This window comes from Giraffa tippelskirchi, chromosome 12 (genome assembly GCF_054371585.1).
Source record: "Giraffa tippelskirchi isolate mGirTip1 chromosome 12, T2T-mGirTip1v1.2.pri, whole genome shotgun sequence".
Classification (NCBI taxonomy): Eukaryota; Metazoa; Chordata; class Mammalia; order Artiodactyla; family Giraffidae; genus Giraffa; species Giraffa tippelskirchi.
Window position 1 is genome coordinate 106453772 of NC_137286.1, and position 14061 is coordinate 106467832.

The window sequence follows — 14061 nt, forward strand, 5'->3', positions numbered from 1 at the left end:
TATGTGAAGTGAGCACACAGAGACGTGCCTTTGGAATGAGTGGGTGGGAACCAGTTCCCCCTGCTCCACGTAACGCTGGTGCCCACACCTTGGGTCGTAGGATCGAGATAGAAGACTCTGAGGCCGTGGGCATCTCCAACATCATCAGCAACCTGATCACCGTGTTCCCTCGCAACGTGCTGACTGCCATCCCCCAAGAGCTGTTCTCGTCCTTTGTCAACTGCCTCACGCACCTCACCTGCTCTTTCGGGCGCAGCGCTGCACTGGAGGAAGTGGTAAGTGGCTACTTTTATCACACGGCGTCCATCTCTCTGTCCATCTCACAGTGAGGGCTGCTCTGCTTCTGAGCACTGCTCAGAGCGAGTCATCGTTTTAAAGGCGTGCGTGCTTATTTATATGTGCAAATTATTTGGCGACCTGTGCTTGGAAACTTGGCTTTTAAAACATTAGTGATTAAAATCACTTGCAGTTCAGTTGCTCAATGGTATCTGACTCTTTGTAACCCCGTGGACTGCAGCATGCCAGGCTTCCCTTATTGGTCTAAGTAATTATTTTTAATTACTTTTGTTTATTTTTTATAATTTTATTTATTTATTTTTGGCTGCACGGGCCTTTTCGCTACTTGTGGCAGGTGGGGGCCACTCTCTGCTTGTGGTGCTTGTGCTTCTCATTGCGATGGCTTCTCTTGTTTGGATCCTGGGCTCTAGACCACAGGCTCAGGAGTTGTGGTGCACAGACTTAGTTGCTCTTCGGCATGTGGAATCTTCCCTGATCAGAGATCAAACCCATGTCTCTTGCATTGGCAGGCGGATTCTTGACCACTGAGCCACTTTAGCCCTGGTCTAAAGATTTTAAGTTGAGATAATTTAGTACATGAATATAGGAAATGGAATGAAATGTTTATATTAAATATTATGCTGAAAGCCTATTTTAATATTAAGCTATTTGATTAAGTTCAAAGGGTGCTGTTAGTTTTATGGTATGGTTGTGACTGTATATAATTTTAAGTGTTTCTTGAGAATTTAAAAATCTTGGGCTTACCTGAAAATTGCAGAAATATAATTTGGTTGAAATAAATGTAACCCTGTTTATTTTGATTAGACTATGCTCTTGAAAATTTTTTTGGTGCTATGGTTTAGTAATATACCTTAGTAAATTTTAATTTACATTAAAATGAAGACCAGTTCCAGTACTCAGAGATGTTTCTTGGTACAGATTTTAAATGCTTATCTTCCAAGTTTTATATTTAATTTAGTAAACATGTACTAAACTTCTTGACAACAAAGCTGTGTGTGTAACAGTTACTGTGAATAACTCCATTAATCTTGGGAAGTAATTGATTTTTTTCCCTGCAAAGTAGTTATTATTGAAACTAATTTTTCGTTTTATGAAATGTAAATCCTTTTCAAAGATTGCAAGGGTAAGAAGAATATTTGTGAACATTTGACAGAATTTCGAGGTAAGTGCTAATGGCTGTTTTGTTGGAGGTCTGGCAACATGCGTGGAAGTGTTTAGTGTCCCTTTTTGGAGGTGTCAGAGCGTGAAGAACCCAGGTGTGGCTGTGTCCGCACCGTGGGCGCCCGTGGTTTGATGGGGAAGGAGCCAGGCCAGGAAGAGATCTGTGTGTTGGAAAGTGTGGGTCATGAAGGAATAGACATTTACAGGCCTCACTTGTGAGATCTGAATTTCTAGGTGAGGAAAATGATGTTCTAGGCATGGAAGTACAGGGAGAGTTAAAGGAAGCTTTACTCAAACCCTTTTCAAGTGATCACAGATTCTGAGTCACTAGGGCTTCACGTCCTGAGTCCCCTCTTCCCCTACCCCTTCCCCCTTGGCTCGTTTTCTTTCTAAACCCTGGGGGTTAAACAGCAGAATAAGCACGTTTAGAAACACAGCTGCTTTTTAGTGTCTGTCTGTGGGTTGAGGAACCATTTTATAGAGTAATTGCTGGAAGATACATAACATTTTTGGTTTGCAGATTTTGAACTTGAGCATTTATTTATTTTGCCTAGGGGACTAACAACTTGGAAAACATTGTTTCTGCCAAGTTTTGACATAGAAGTATTGGAACTCAGAGAGCCTGGCTGCACTTGGAGAGATTGGGTGTTTATTGTGCTATCTTTCCTTTCTTTTAACAAATCAATTTCTTTTAACCTGTTTATGACGTTTAAAAAGTGGTGTTAGAAACAGTTGGTTATCCATTGAAAAAAGCAGAGGGAAAAGATTTGTCTAATGCTTTCCATGACTCATAGCAACCAAATTGGCAAGGGTTGTACTGCTTACAAGACTATTGTTGGAAACAACTAGATCTAATGGCCAGGGTTTCATAAGGGAACACTCAAGTAAGGGGGCCTGGCCACCTCAGGGCAGGTGGGCGAGTCCCAGCGACTCTGGCCCTTAGGAGGGCTGCTGGGTCAGTCCAGTTCTGTGAATGTTTATCTGTCACCTACATTTCACCAGGCACTGTGTTTGATGAATACATTCTTTAGCGTTAAGAATTTGGCGAGTCATATATGTTTCCAAAAGGAAAAGGTTAATCTAAAAGTGTAATGTTAAAAATTCTTTGAAAAGTTATAATTCAGACTATTTATTCAGAGGCCAGGAATACTGTCATATGCATGGGTGCTCTGAGTCAAATTAATCCTGTGCTGTAAGGACTGGCTAGAAAAATAAGAAATTAATTTCTATTGCGTTTGACATTCAAAGACTTCTCTGAATTCTTTTTTTTTCTTAATATTTATTTGGCTGCACCTGGACTTAGTTGCAGCCCACAGGATCTTTAGTTGCAGCATGAGAAGTTTTAGTTGCAGCTTGAGGGATCTAGTTCCCCAACCAGGGACTGAACCTGGGCCCCCTGCATTGGGAGTGTGGAGTCTTAGCCACCGACCACCAGGGAAGTCCCTAAATTCTTTTTAAAATGGAGAGATCATGACTTTTTATTTGTAACATTTCTGTGTTTTTCTCTATGTTGCGATTTTTGCTTCATATGATGCTACACCCAGAAAGGGGCTTTCCAGGTGGTGCTAGTAGTGAAGAACCTAGAGAACCTGGCTACCAGTGCTGGAGACGTAAGAGACGCTGGGGTTGGGAAGATCCCCTGGAGGCAGAAATGGCAACCCACTCCAGTATTCTTGCTGGAGAATCCCATGGACTGAGGAGCCTGGCGGACTGCCGTCTGTAGAGTCACAAAGAATACAGTCACAGAGACACAACTGAAGTGACTTAGCATGCATGCATTCCAGAAAGAGTGTAGCAGATGAACAACAGCACAAACTGTTTTAGTTCTTTAATCTTTAATCTTTTGTATGTCCTTGCTTGCTGTTTTACACTATGTATTATCTGATACATGTATTACACATGTATTACCTGTCATTGGACTTGTGGGTTATGGCAGTGCCTATAAAATTTAAACTTACTGTGAAGTATTTTGTTCATGCCAAGTAAAAACTTTATATGTGTGTGTGTGTATGTATAAACATTGTGAAGAATAATAAGATGAACAACTGTGTGCCAGCCATGCATATATTACAGTATTTTGCTGGCGCCTTTCCCCCTTCCACCTACCTGGAGTCTCCCCCTGTTGTCATAAGCACGGTTTATATTGCGCAAGTTACTTCTGCCAAATGATTTTGTGTCGTGTTTGCTAACGAGCACTGCCAGGGTGCTGGGCCGCGCTGTTGGCTCCTTTCCACCCTCTGTGACCTCGACGGTTCTGCGTGCTCGCCTTCCCAAGTCCTCCTGAGAGCAGGAGAGCAGCCCCTGGCTGTGCACAGGAGACAAGAGTTCAGCAGGCTTTTCATGAGAGGTGCAGCTCCATGTGAGAGCTGATGGCCCACAGCCACTTACTGTAGTTTTTATGTCTGTGGGTCATAATGCTTTTCTTAACTGAGTCAGATGACTCACGTTTATATATGAAGACAATACTCCTGGGCAAAGAAAGAGCTTCCCAGTTTTGTGAAAATGATTTGGAGTTGTCATGTTGGTTTTTTGCTGTTTGTAGAAAAAGGTCCACTGGAGTTGTCTGCAGCATAGCAGTCAAATGTTAGAACCACACTGGCACCAGGTTTTATCTGGTATACTTTTATAGTCTCTGACATTAGGCACACATGCACACTTTATTTTTTTAACAGAGTTTTAGATTCATAGCAAAATGGAGTGAAAATACAGAGTTCCCACCGCCCTCCCCCCAAAAACACACAGCCTCCTCCACCATCAACATCCTACCAGAGGGTGCATGTATGGTAGTTGATGAACCTGTCCAGACTGTCGCCAGCACCCCGAGCCCACGTCTTTGTCAGGGTTCACTCTGTTGTATGGGTCATGGGTATACGTGTGTGATGAGTGCATCCACCATTATGGTTTCACACAGAGGAGTCTTACTGCCCCCAGCCCACCCCTCCCTGGCAACCAGGGATCTTTCCCTTGTCTCCAAAGTGTGGCCTTTAGATGTCATATAGGTGGAATTGTACAGTAATGCTAGATTTTAATCTGAAATTCACATGCATGTTAAAAGGAGACCAGATTCACATACTGAAGCTTTTCTTCCCCAAACTTCATTTGGCAGTGTTTTCATAAACAAAATTAACCACTGTTTCTATATGTTCAAATGGTTCTTGTTGTTGTTCAGTTGCTAAGTCGTGTCTTAGACACTTTTTGACGCCAAGGACGGCAGCATGCCAGGCTTCCCTGTCCTTCACTATCTCCCAGAGTTTGCTTAAACTCATGTCCATTGAGTCAGTGATGCCATCTAGCCATCTCGTCCTCTGTCGTCCCCTTCTCCTCTTACCCTCAGTCTTTCCCAGCATCAGAGTCTTTTCCAGTGAGTCAGTTCTTCACATCAGGTGGCCAAAGTATTGGAACTTCAGCTTCAGCATCAGTCCTTCCAGTGAATATTCAGGACTGATTTCCTTTAGGATGGACTGGTTGGATCTCCTTGCAGTCCAAGAGGCTCTCAAGAGTCTTCTCCAACACCATAATTCAAAAGCATCAGTTCTTTGGTGCTCAGCCTTCCTTATGGTCCAACTCGCACATCTGTATGTGAGTACTGGAAAAACCATAGCTTTGACTAGATGGACCTTTGTTGGCAAAGTGATGTCTCTGCTTTTAAATATGCTGTCTAGGTTGGTCATAGCTTTTCTTTCAAGAAGCAAGGGTCTTTTAATTTCATGACTGAAGTCACTGTCCACAGTGATTTGGGAGTCCAAGAAAATAAAGTCTGTCACTGTTTCCATCTTTGCCCCTTCTATTTGCCATGAAGCGATGGGACCGAATGCTATGATCTCAGTTTTTTGAATGTTGAGTTTTAAGCCAGCTTTTTCACTCTCCTCTTCCACCCTCATCAAAAGGCTCTTCAGTTTGTCTTCACTTTCTGCCATTAGGGTGGTAACATCTGCATATCCGAGGTTGTTGATATTTCTCCTGGCAATCTTGATTCCACCTTGTGATTCGTTCAGCTGGACATTTTGCACAGTGTACCCTGCATATATAAGTTAAATAAGCAGGGTGACAGTATACAACCTTAACGTACTCCTTTCCCGATTTGGAACCAGTCCATTGTTCCATGTCCAGTTCTAACTTGCTTCTTGACCTGTATACAGATTTCTCAGGAAGCAGGTAAGTCAGGTGGTCTGGTATGCCATCTCTTTAAGAATTTTTCACAGTTTGTTGTGATCCACACAGTCAAACGCTTTAGTGAAGTCAGTGAAGCAAAAGTACGTGTTTTTTTGGAATTTCCTTTTTCTATGATCCAGTGGATGTTGGCAATTTTGTCTCTGGTTCCTCTGTCTTTTCTAAATCCAACTTGTACGTGTGGAAGTTCTCAGTTCATGTACTGCTGAAGCCTTGCTTGGAGAATTTTGAGCATAATTTTGCTATCATGTGAAATGAGTGCAGTTGTATGGAATTTGAACATTCTTTGGCATTGCCTTTCTTTGGGATTGGAATGAAAACTGACCTCTTCCAGTCCTGTGGCCACTGGTGAGTTTTGCAAATTTTCTGACGTATTGAGTGTAGCACTCTTAGCAGCATCAACTTTTAGGATTTGAAATAGCTCAGCTGGAATTCCATCACCTCCACTAGCTTTGTTCGTAGTGACGCTTCATAAGGCCCACTTGACTTAATACTCCAGGATTCTGGCTCTAGGTGAGTGATCACACCATTGAGGTTATCTGGGTCATTAAGATCTTTTTTGTGTAGTTCTTCTGTGTATTCTAGCCACGTCTTCTTAATATCTTCTGCTTCTGTTAGGTCCATACCATTTCTGTCCTTTATTGTGCCCATCTTTGCATGAAATGTTCCCTTGGTATCTCCAATTTTCTTGAGATCTCTAGTCTTTTCCATTCTATTGTTTTCCTTTATTTCTTTGCTTGTTCACTTAAGAAGGCTTTATCTCTCTTTGCTGTTCTCTGAAACTCTGCATTCAGCTGGGTTTATCCTCTTTGCCTTTCACTTCTCTTCTTTCAGGAATTCATAAGGCCTCCTCAGACAACCATTTTGCCTTTTTGCATTTCTTTTTCTTGGGGATGATCTTGATCAGTGCCTCCTGTATAATGTCATGAACCTCTGTCCACAGTTTTTCAGGCACTCTATCCGATCTAATCCCTTGAATTTATTTGTCACTTCCACTGTATAATCGTACAGGATAGTGTTTAGGGCATAAACTTGAATTACTGTGATATTGAATGGTTTGCCTTGGAAACAAGCTGAGATCATTCTGTCATTTTTTGAGATTGCAGACAAGTACTGCATTTCAGACTCTTCTGTTTGATTATGAGGACTACTCCATTTCTTCTAAGGGATTTTTGCCCACAGTAGTAGATATAGTGGTCATCTGAATTAAATTCACCTATTCCCATCCATTTTAGTTCACTAATTCTAAGATGTTGATGTTTACTCTTGCCGTCTCCTGCTTGACCACGTCCAGTTTACCTTGATTCATGAACCTAACATTCCAGGTTCCTATGTGATATTGTTCTTTACAGCATTGGACTTTACTTTCCCCACCAGACATCCACAGCTGAGTGCCGTTTCCACTTTGGCACAGCCTCTTCATTCTTTCTGGAGCTATTAGTAATTGCCCTCTGCCCTTCCCCTGTAGCATATTGGACACCTTCTGACCAGGGGGAGCTTACCTTCTGGTGTCACATCTTTTTGCCTTTTCACACTGTTCATGGGGTTCTTGCAGCAAGAATACTGGAGTGGTTTGCTGTTCCCTCCTCCAGTGGACCACATTTTGTCAGAACTCTCCATGGTGACCCATCCATCTTGCGTGGCTCTGCATGGCATGGCTCATGGCTTCATTGGGTTATGCAAACCCCTTTGCTATGACAAGGCTGTGACCGATGAATGGGTTCAAATAGTTATCAGATACAAAAGCAGACTGTTTTCTTGGGGCCGGAGAGCTGCAAGTTCACCCCTCTGTACGCTCGCAAGTTAATTATGGGTGTTGACGTGTCAGTGCTGATATCATGTTTTAATTACGTTCTCCACTCTCTGTTCCCAGACGAAGTGAGTGGGGTCAAGTACTCCCCTAAGCTCCAGGGCCTCTCTAGAGCTCTGCTGGCAGTGGGCCCAAGGGCCCCCGGGCGCGAGCAGTGTCCAGCTTGGTCCCTTCGTCAGCTCTGGGCACGTGCTCTGGCTTGGCTGCTGGGTGCTGGCCAGAGGGGCAGTGGAGCAGGGCCAAAGCATTAGGAGAAAGCACTGGGCCAGGTTTCAGTTCTCTGATTAGACTGAAAGATTTAGCTGCCAATTGTCATCAGCCAGATTTCTCACACTTTGCCTGATGAGTCACTTGTGCTGGTTTCCAAGTGGAACAGAAGGCTCTGGGAAATTTGCAGTGCTTATTTTAGATCTGCTTCAGGGAGGGGGCTGAGTGTCCAATGTGATCCTGGTTTGTCTCACATCAGGGCTTTGTGCGAGGGACTGTGGAATGCTCTTCCAAGAGTAAACAGCTTCTAACTAAGGCTTTTACAGTTTTTTTGTACTTCTCTGTGTCAGAATTTCAGATTAAACACGGTAAGCGTGCATCACATGTGTGCTGAGGAACAATGCAGAATATTGCTTCTTCCACCTGAGATGTGGGCTCAGAGGATGCTGTTCCTCTTAAGATGTGTTACCAGTCTGTTTATTTTGGCAAGATAAACTGTGTTAAGGCTTAACAAATGATGTCGGCAAAGCACATGCTTCGTGAAGTGTATTGACAGGCCGCAGATGTTTATCTGGGCGGAGACTGTCTTGTTGATCCCCCTGCCCCATCCTTAGTTGGCTCTGGGTTAGAGATTTGTGTTGAAGGCCCATGGCCAGCTGCTCTGCTGCTGCTGCTCAAAGCAGATCCAGCACTTACCTGGCCGCTTTATGTGTCTTTTTTGAGTCCTGAGAACCAGCATCCACAACTGTGTTATAGCATATACAATACAGATGAAAAATAAACAATAACCAAATGCCCACGGGTAAGCCCTCAGCCCAACTGAGAACATTACTGGCTGAGTAATATTCCATTGTGCATCTGTATCACATCTTTATCCATTCATCTGTCGATGGACATTTAGGTTGCTTCCTTGTCTTGGCTATTGTGAATACTGCTGCTATGAACATATTTGTCTTTTCCAGATATATGTGTTTATCATCTTTTTATAGTTGTCACCATATAAGTCTTTCACCTCCTTGGTCAAGTTTATTCTCAAGTATTTTATTTTTTTGTATGTGATTTTAAAAGGGATTTTTTTTTTTTTTTTTTTTTTTACTTTCTCCTCCTGACGTTTCATTAATGCAGTGTTTCCCTCTTGTGTCCTGCCGCAGAGCCCGCTCGTTAGTTTCTGAGGCTGCTCTGCACTGATGGGGGGCTCCCGAAGTGGACCTGGGCTCAGGGCCGCACACACACCCCACCCCGATTGTGGCTCCAACCACACTCCAGCCCCTTTGGCCCATCTCCACACAGCCCGCCCTTTGCTCACCACAGGTCTGTCTGCACTAAGATTGGAGACTGCAGGGTGGTGGCCACGACCCTGTGTGCGCATCTCTCTGTCCTGCCCGCCACAGTCCATGCTGCTCCCCCAGCTGGTGAAGGGGGGCCCCAGGGTGAGAGCACCTTATATAGATGTAGTCTAAATGAATTTATGAGGGGAGATGAGCTTCGAGTCCTTCTCTTCCACCATCTTAATCTCCCAGCCTTAATTAGATTCTTAAGCTGTTTCTTTCATCTGTTTTTGGGGGTTTTTTTGCTGTTGGATTGCAAGAATTTCTTATATATTTTGGATATTAACCTCCTATCAAATATATGGTTTGCAAATATTTTTTCCCCATTTGTTAGATTGTCTTTTTGTTTTATTGCTGTTTTCCTCTGCTGCCAGCAACATGCATCAAAAAGCCCTTCCTTTCCTAATGATTTGTAAGACTTATTACTGTCATATATCTAGTGTTCACATACTAGTTATCTTTCCTGAGCTCTAACCACTTCCATTGGTCAGTTAGTCTATTTTTGCACCTGTGTTTTGTTTTAAGGTGATGTCAGTTCCCACTGCACCCTGGATTTTCAGGAGGAATCTTGACTATGTTGGCTTTTTTATATTCTGTAAAAATTGTGTCAGTTTTTCGAGTTGGATTGTGTTTGGAATTACAGTGATTCTTTAGTGAAAAGTGGACATCTCTACTGTATTAATTCTGCCCATAAATGTGGTATTTCTCTATATTAATTAAGGTATAATTTATTACCTTTCAGTAAGGAATAAGTTTTCCTTTAGTGCCTTTCATTCTTGTTGCTGTTGTAAACAGTATCTTCTGTTAAGTCTCATTTTTGAGATTGCTGCTGGCATGGAGAATTGAAGTTGGGTTTGTATGTTGATCTGATATTTACTGGCCTTTCAGAATTCTTACTGATTCTAACAGTTTTCCTCTGTGGACAGTCGTGTCATCTGAATAATGACAGTCTTGCTTTTTTCAGTCTTCACCATTTGTATTTCTGACGTTTAGTGTAGGATTCATTTCTTATGGTGCAGTGTTGAATCAAGTGGTAATAGAAGACATCTTTTCTGGTTCATCATTAGGAGTAATGTTTGCTAAGCATTTTTGAGCTCTCCTTTATCAGAATGAGTAATAGGTTTTTTGTTTGTTTTGAAATTTTGATTGCTGGGTCTTCATTGTGATGCGTAGGCTTTCTCTACTTGCATGGGGGCCTCTCGTTGCAGAGTGCAGCCTCGGTAGTTGCAGCGTGCGGGCATAGTTGCCCCGAGATGAGATCTTAGTTCCCTGACCAGGGATGGAACTTGTGTCCTCAGCATTGGAAGATGGATTCTTAACCACTGAACCACCAGGGAAGTCCCACTAATAGATTTTAAAAACATGGTTGAGTATTGAATATCACTAATTGTGTTTATACTTGAACTGTTAGTGTGATCAATTGGTTTTATAGATTTTTCTTTTGTTAAAGTTACCCTTGCATTTCTGAGTTGAACCCAGCTCAACCATGTGAGCTTTTCACAAAAGCCATGGCCTTTTGTGAATGGCTGGGTTTGTTTGGTGTCAGGGTTACATCACTTCCTGAGTTACGTCTTTCTCATTCTTGTTTCCTCTTCTCTGGATCAGTCTCTGTAAGACTGGTTGTTTTGTTTTTGTTTTTTGCTAGTTTAGTAGAGCTCACCTGTAAGTTTACTAAGCTGGTATTTTCTTTGGGGGAAGAATTTAAACTAAAAAAATCTGAATGTTAGTTATGGGAGTATTCAGGTTTCCTTTTTTCCTTGATCCAAATATGAAGACTTTTGTTTTTTTCTAATAATACATTTATTAGCATGAAACATGCCTATTTCTTATAATTTTGTTGCTACTGTTATTTCAGAATACAGTTTTAATGTGAAAATGGTATATGGTCATTGATAAAGGTAATTCAGATAGTACATGAAATTAAAATTCTCCAACATTCCATCTTTTATCACTTCCTTGGCATCTGTTGATTCACATCCAGAACTATATAATCAGCATCTAATGTCATTAATTGGAGTTAGAAATCGTTTGTAATGCAGAACCTTAGGGGAGTGATTCAGTGAATTAGTTTGTACTGTTTTCAGTAATGCTGCAGCAAATACTCTCAGGCACAAATCACAAGTGACTCCTCTGTTAGACAGACATTCTTAAATCAGCTCCATTTTCAGATAACCCCTCAAATAGTGTCTTGTTCTCTGTAAGGTTTCCCTTCACAGCTGCCCTTTCATGAATTAGGCAGCCTTTAACAGTGGATGTGTCCTAGAGAGAAAGAACTTAGTCATTAAAACTATAACAGAGGTTATTGTATTTTTTCGTAACTCTCTGTTTCATACAAAATTTCTGATGGCTTATAAAAAGAACATTTAGAGTGAAATAATCTTTTAGAACTTGCAGAAGACAATTAGATGAAAGAGGAAAGTAGAAAGTCAAGCCTAGAGAAAAGGAGCAGTCTGAACAATCAGGCTGTAGTATCTGTATCTGCAAATCTGACTTTTTAGAAGGGGCTGGAGATACCAGGTCCTTCGAAGGCTCTTGGGTGAAAAAGAGGAAGCACACCTGCTCCTCAGAGGAATGCTCCTGAATATTCGGTAAAAATAAAGATGGAAAATGATCTCCTGCAAAGCTTCATGTCATGAATGACACGGATCCTCAATCCCATGGCAACAGATGATGTCTTAATAGGTTTTATTCGACTCTTTAACCTTCAGTGTTCCACCAGGGTCTAGCTTTTGGATTTCTTTTTGAACAGTTCTGTTTAACCATCAGTTTTTCATTATTTTTATTCTTTCTTAGAGACCTTAGAACAAAAAGAACATTTGTAATTATCTTAGCATAAGCCTAAAATGTATTGTGGAATTTTAGTGATCTAATTTCTCTTAAATTTTGAAGCGTTTTGCTATTTCTTAGTCTTAGGAAGTAGTTCACCATTACCCATCAATTATAAAAAAGAAATTATATATAATTTCTATATAAATTATATAGAAATCTATATAATAAATAATATAATAAAAAAGAAATTATAATCTATAATAAATCTATAATAAAAAAGAAATTAAAAGAATAAGAAAGTGGAAGAATGATAGAATCACCTGCAGGGTTGGTGGAATAGTGAAATGAATCATCACAAATAGAATAAATAACTACTCTTTATGACTTAAGTTTCCTGATTGCATTTTCTAAAATATGGTACAATCTTTCAAGAGGTCTTGACATGCCATCTTTTTTATGTTATGTCTTTGTTGTTAACATTTCATTGGATGCTGTTTGAAATTCAGAATTTTTCACTTTCTGCCCAGAGTATCAAAGAGAGAAAATTTCAGAATAAGATGTTTCACAGTGCTAAGCAGAAGATGAATGTAGAGACAGCAGTTCTCTGAGTTCTAATATTGTTAGTAAAACTGATGTGTAAGTGAAATCTGAGACAGTTGTAGGTGATCGGTTTTCCCAAGCTCAGCAATTTATGAGCCAACAGTCTATTTCCAAGAACAAAAAGAAAATATAGCATTCCCATCCAGTCAGTTATTCCATGGAAAAGCTTCGCCCAATATTTTGTGAGTTTAAAGTTTCCTAAAGATTACTGACAGTATTCCTTCATGTTTTTTGATGTTTGTGCAAAAGAATTTATTTAATAGGGTTTATAATTGCATTGATGGTGAAAGCAGTGTGGAAGGAAACAACTGATGTAGTGGAAAAATTGGCTGAATTGATCATTTTTTATTGGTATTTAGGAATTAAGTGAATATATGTTACTGCCTTAATGGAACCAAGAACATGGCTGTCCTTCAACAAAATTATGAGCTGTCAAGGTTTGAAAAAACACCTTCTGATGGTACGTGAGCAGGAAGAACCAGCATGAGTAGGACGCTAGGACCTCCTGGAGTTAGACTTTACAAGTGCAGTTGGTCCTCGTTGAATGTGGATTCCGTATTTGCAGATTCACTTTCTTGCTGAGAGCTCTTTGTGACCCCCCAAATCAGCACTAGTGTAACTTTTCTTGGTCATTCATGGACGTGTGCGTGCAAGAGAGTGACAAAAACCATGATCCACCCAGCATGCTTGTTCTCGCTGTAAACAGATGTCCTTCTCACCATCTCCAGTGCTGCATTTTTGTGTGAAACGGGGTTCCCCAAATTTTTGTCAAAAAATACTGAAGTACTTACAATTCGATGATCTTGCTGTTTCGATGGCTTCCAGGTGTTGTGCCCAAGCGCAGTGAGGCTGGGGCATGCCTTAGGGAGAAGATGTGTGTGTTAGGTAAGCTTTGTTGAACAGGCTGCTGGCCATGAATCAACATTGTATGTGAAGTAAGGTGTCTATGCACAGAAACACACATGAAACAAGGTGATGTATCCGTTTGTCCACCTTTGCACAGTGTAAATGCAGTGACCAGAGTGTTCGCTGATTCAGTGTTGAGTCAACTTTACAGGACGTAGATACCGCAGATACTAAGAAGAATTGACTGTTTACAACATGAGTATGTCCTAGTTAGTTGCACTCAAATTATGTTGCTTTTTTTCAGTAAAAACACCTTCACGACCAGAAAAATAGGAATAAAATTTGGGTTTGCTATTTTAAAAAATTATTTATTTTATTTACTTTATTGATTTATTTTTGACTGCGCTGGGTCTCCATTGCTGCTCATGAACTTTCTCTCGTTGAGGTGCTCGGGCCTCTTGTTGCAGAGCAGGGGCTCCAGTTGCATGGGCTTCAGCCGTTGCGGCTCCCAGGGTTAGTTGCTCTGAGGCATGTGGGATCTTGCCATACCAGGGAATGAACTCTGTCCCCTCCATTGGCAGGCGGATTCTTAACAACTAGACCACCAGGGAAGCTCTGGGTTTGCTATTTTAAAATTCTTTATAAAATTATCTAATGAAGATTTTTTTTTTCTTTCCCTTTATTCTTTTGTGAAGTTTTCACAGATTACTTTTAAATATTTTTTCAAAAAATTAAAGCTTCATTTGATCCAGAAAATGACCATTTTTCTCTGTATTCCCTAGGTTAATAAAAGCTAAAGACATAAAACGCTATTGCTGGACGCAGTTCCTCAGGTGCTTACATACTCCCGTCTGGAGGTGGTATTTGACATCT

At 41.0% G+C, this 14061-nt stretch overlaps 1 protein-coding gene and 1 long non-coding RNA gene across 4 annotated transcripts in view; both read left to right on the plus strand.

Moving 5' to 3' along the window:
• The window catches only part of XPO4 (exportin 4), a 90670-nt gene that overhangs the window by 56398 nt on the left and 20211 nt on the right, over nt 1-14061 (plus strand). For all 3 annotated transcript variants that reach the window (XM_081549020.1, XM_081549021.1, XM_081549023.1), the window contains one exon: nt 101-275. In XM_081549020.1, the coding sequence (XP_081405146.1) occupies nt 101-275 (175 nt within the window). The remainder of the gene's footprint in view (nt 1-100; nt 276-14061) is intronic.
• Nucleotides 1412-3458, plus strand: LOC145529207 (uncharacterized). The gene is made up of 2 exons (XR_014071010.1): nt 1412-1459; nt 3003-3458. It is a non-coding gene; the product is annotated as an uncharacterized LOC145529207 (long non-coding RNA).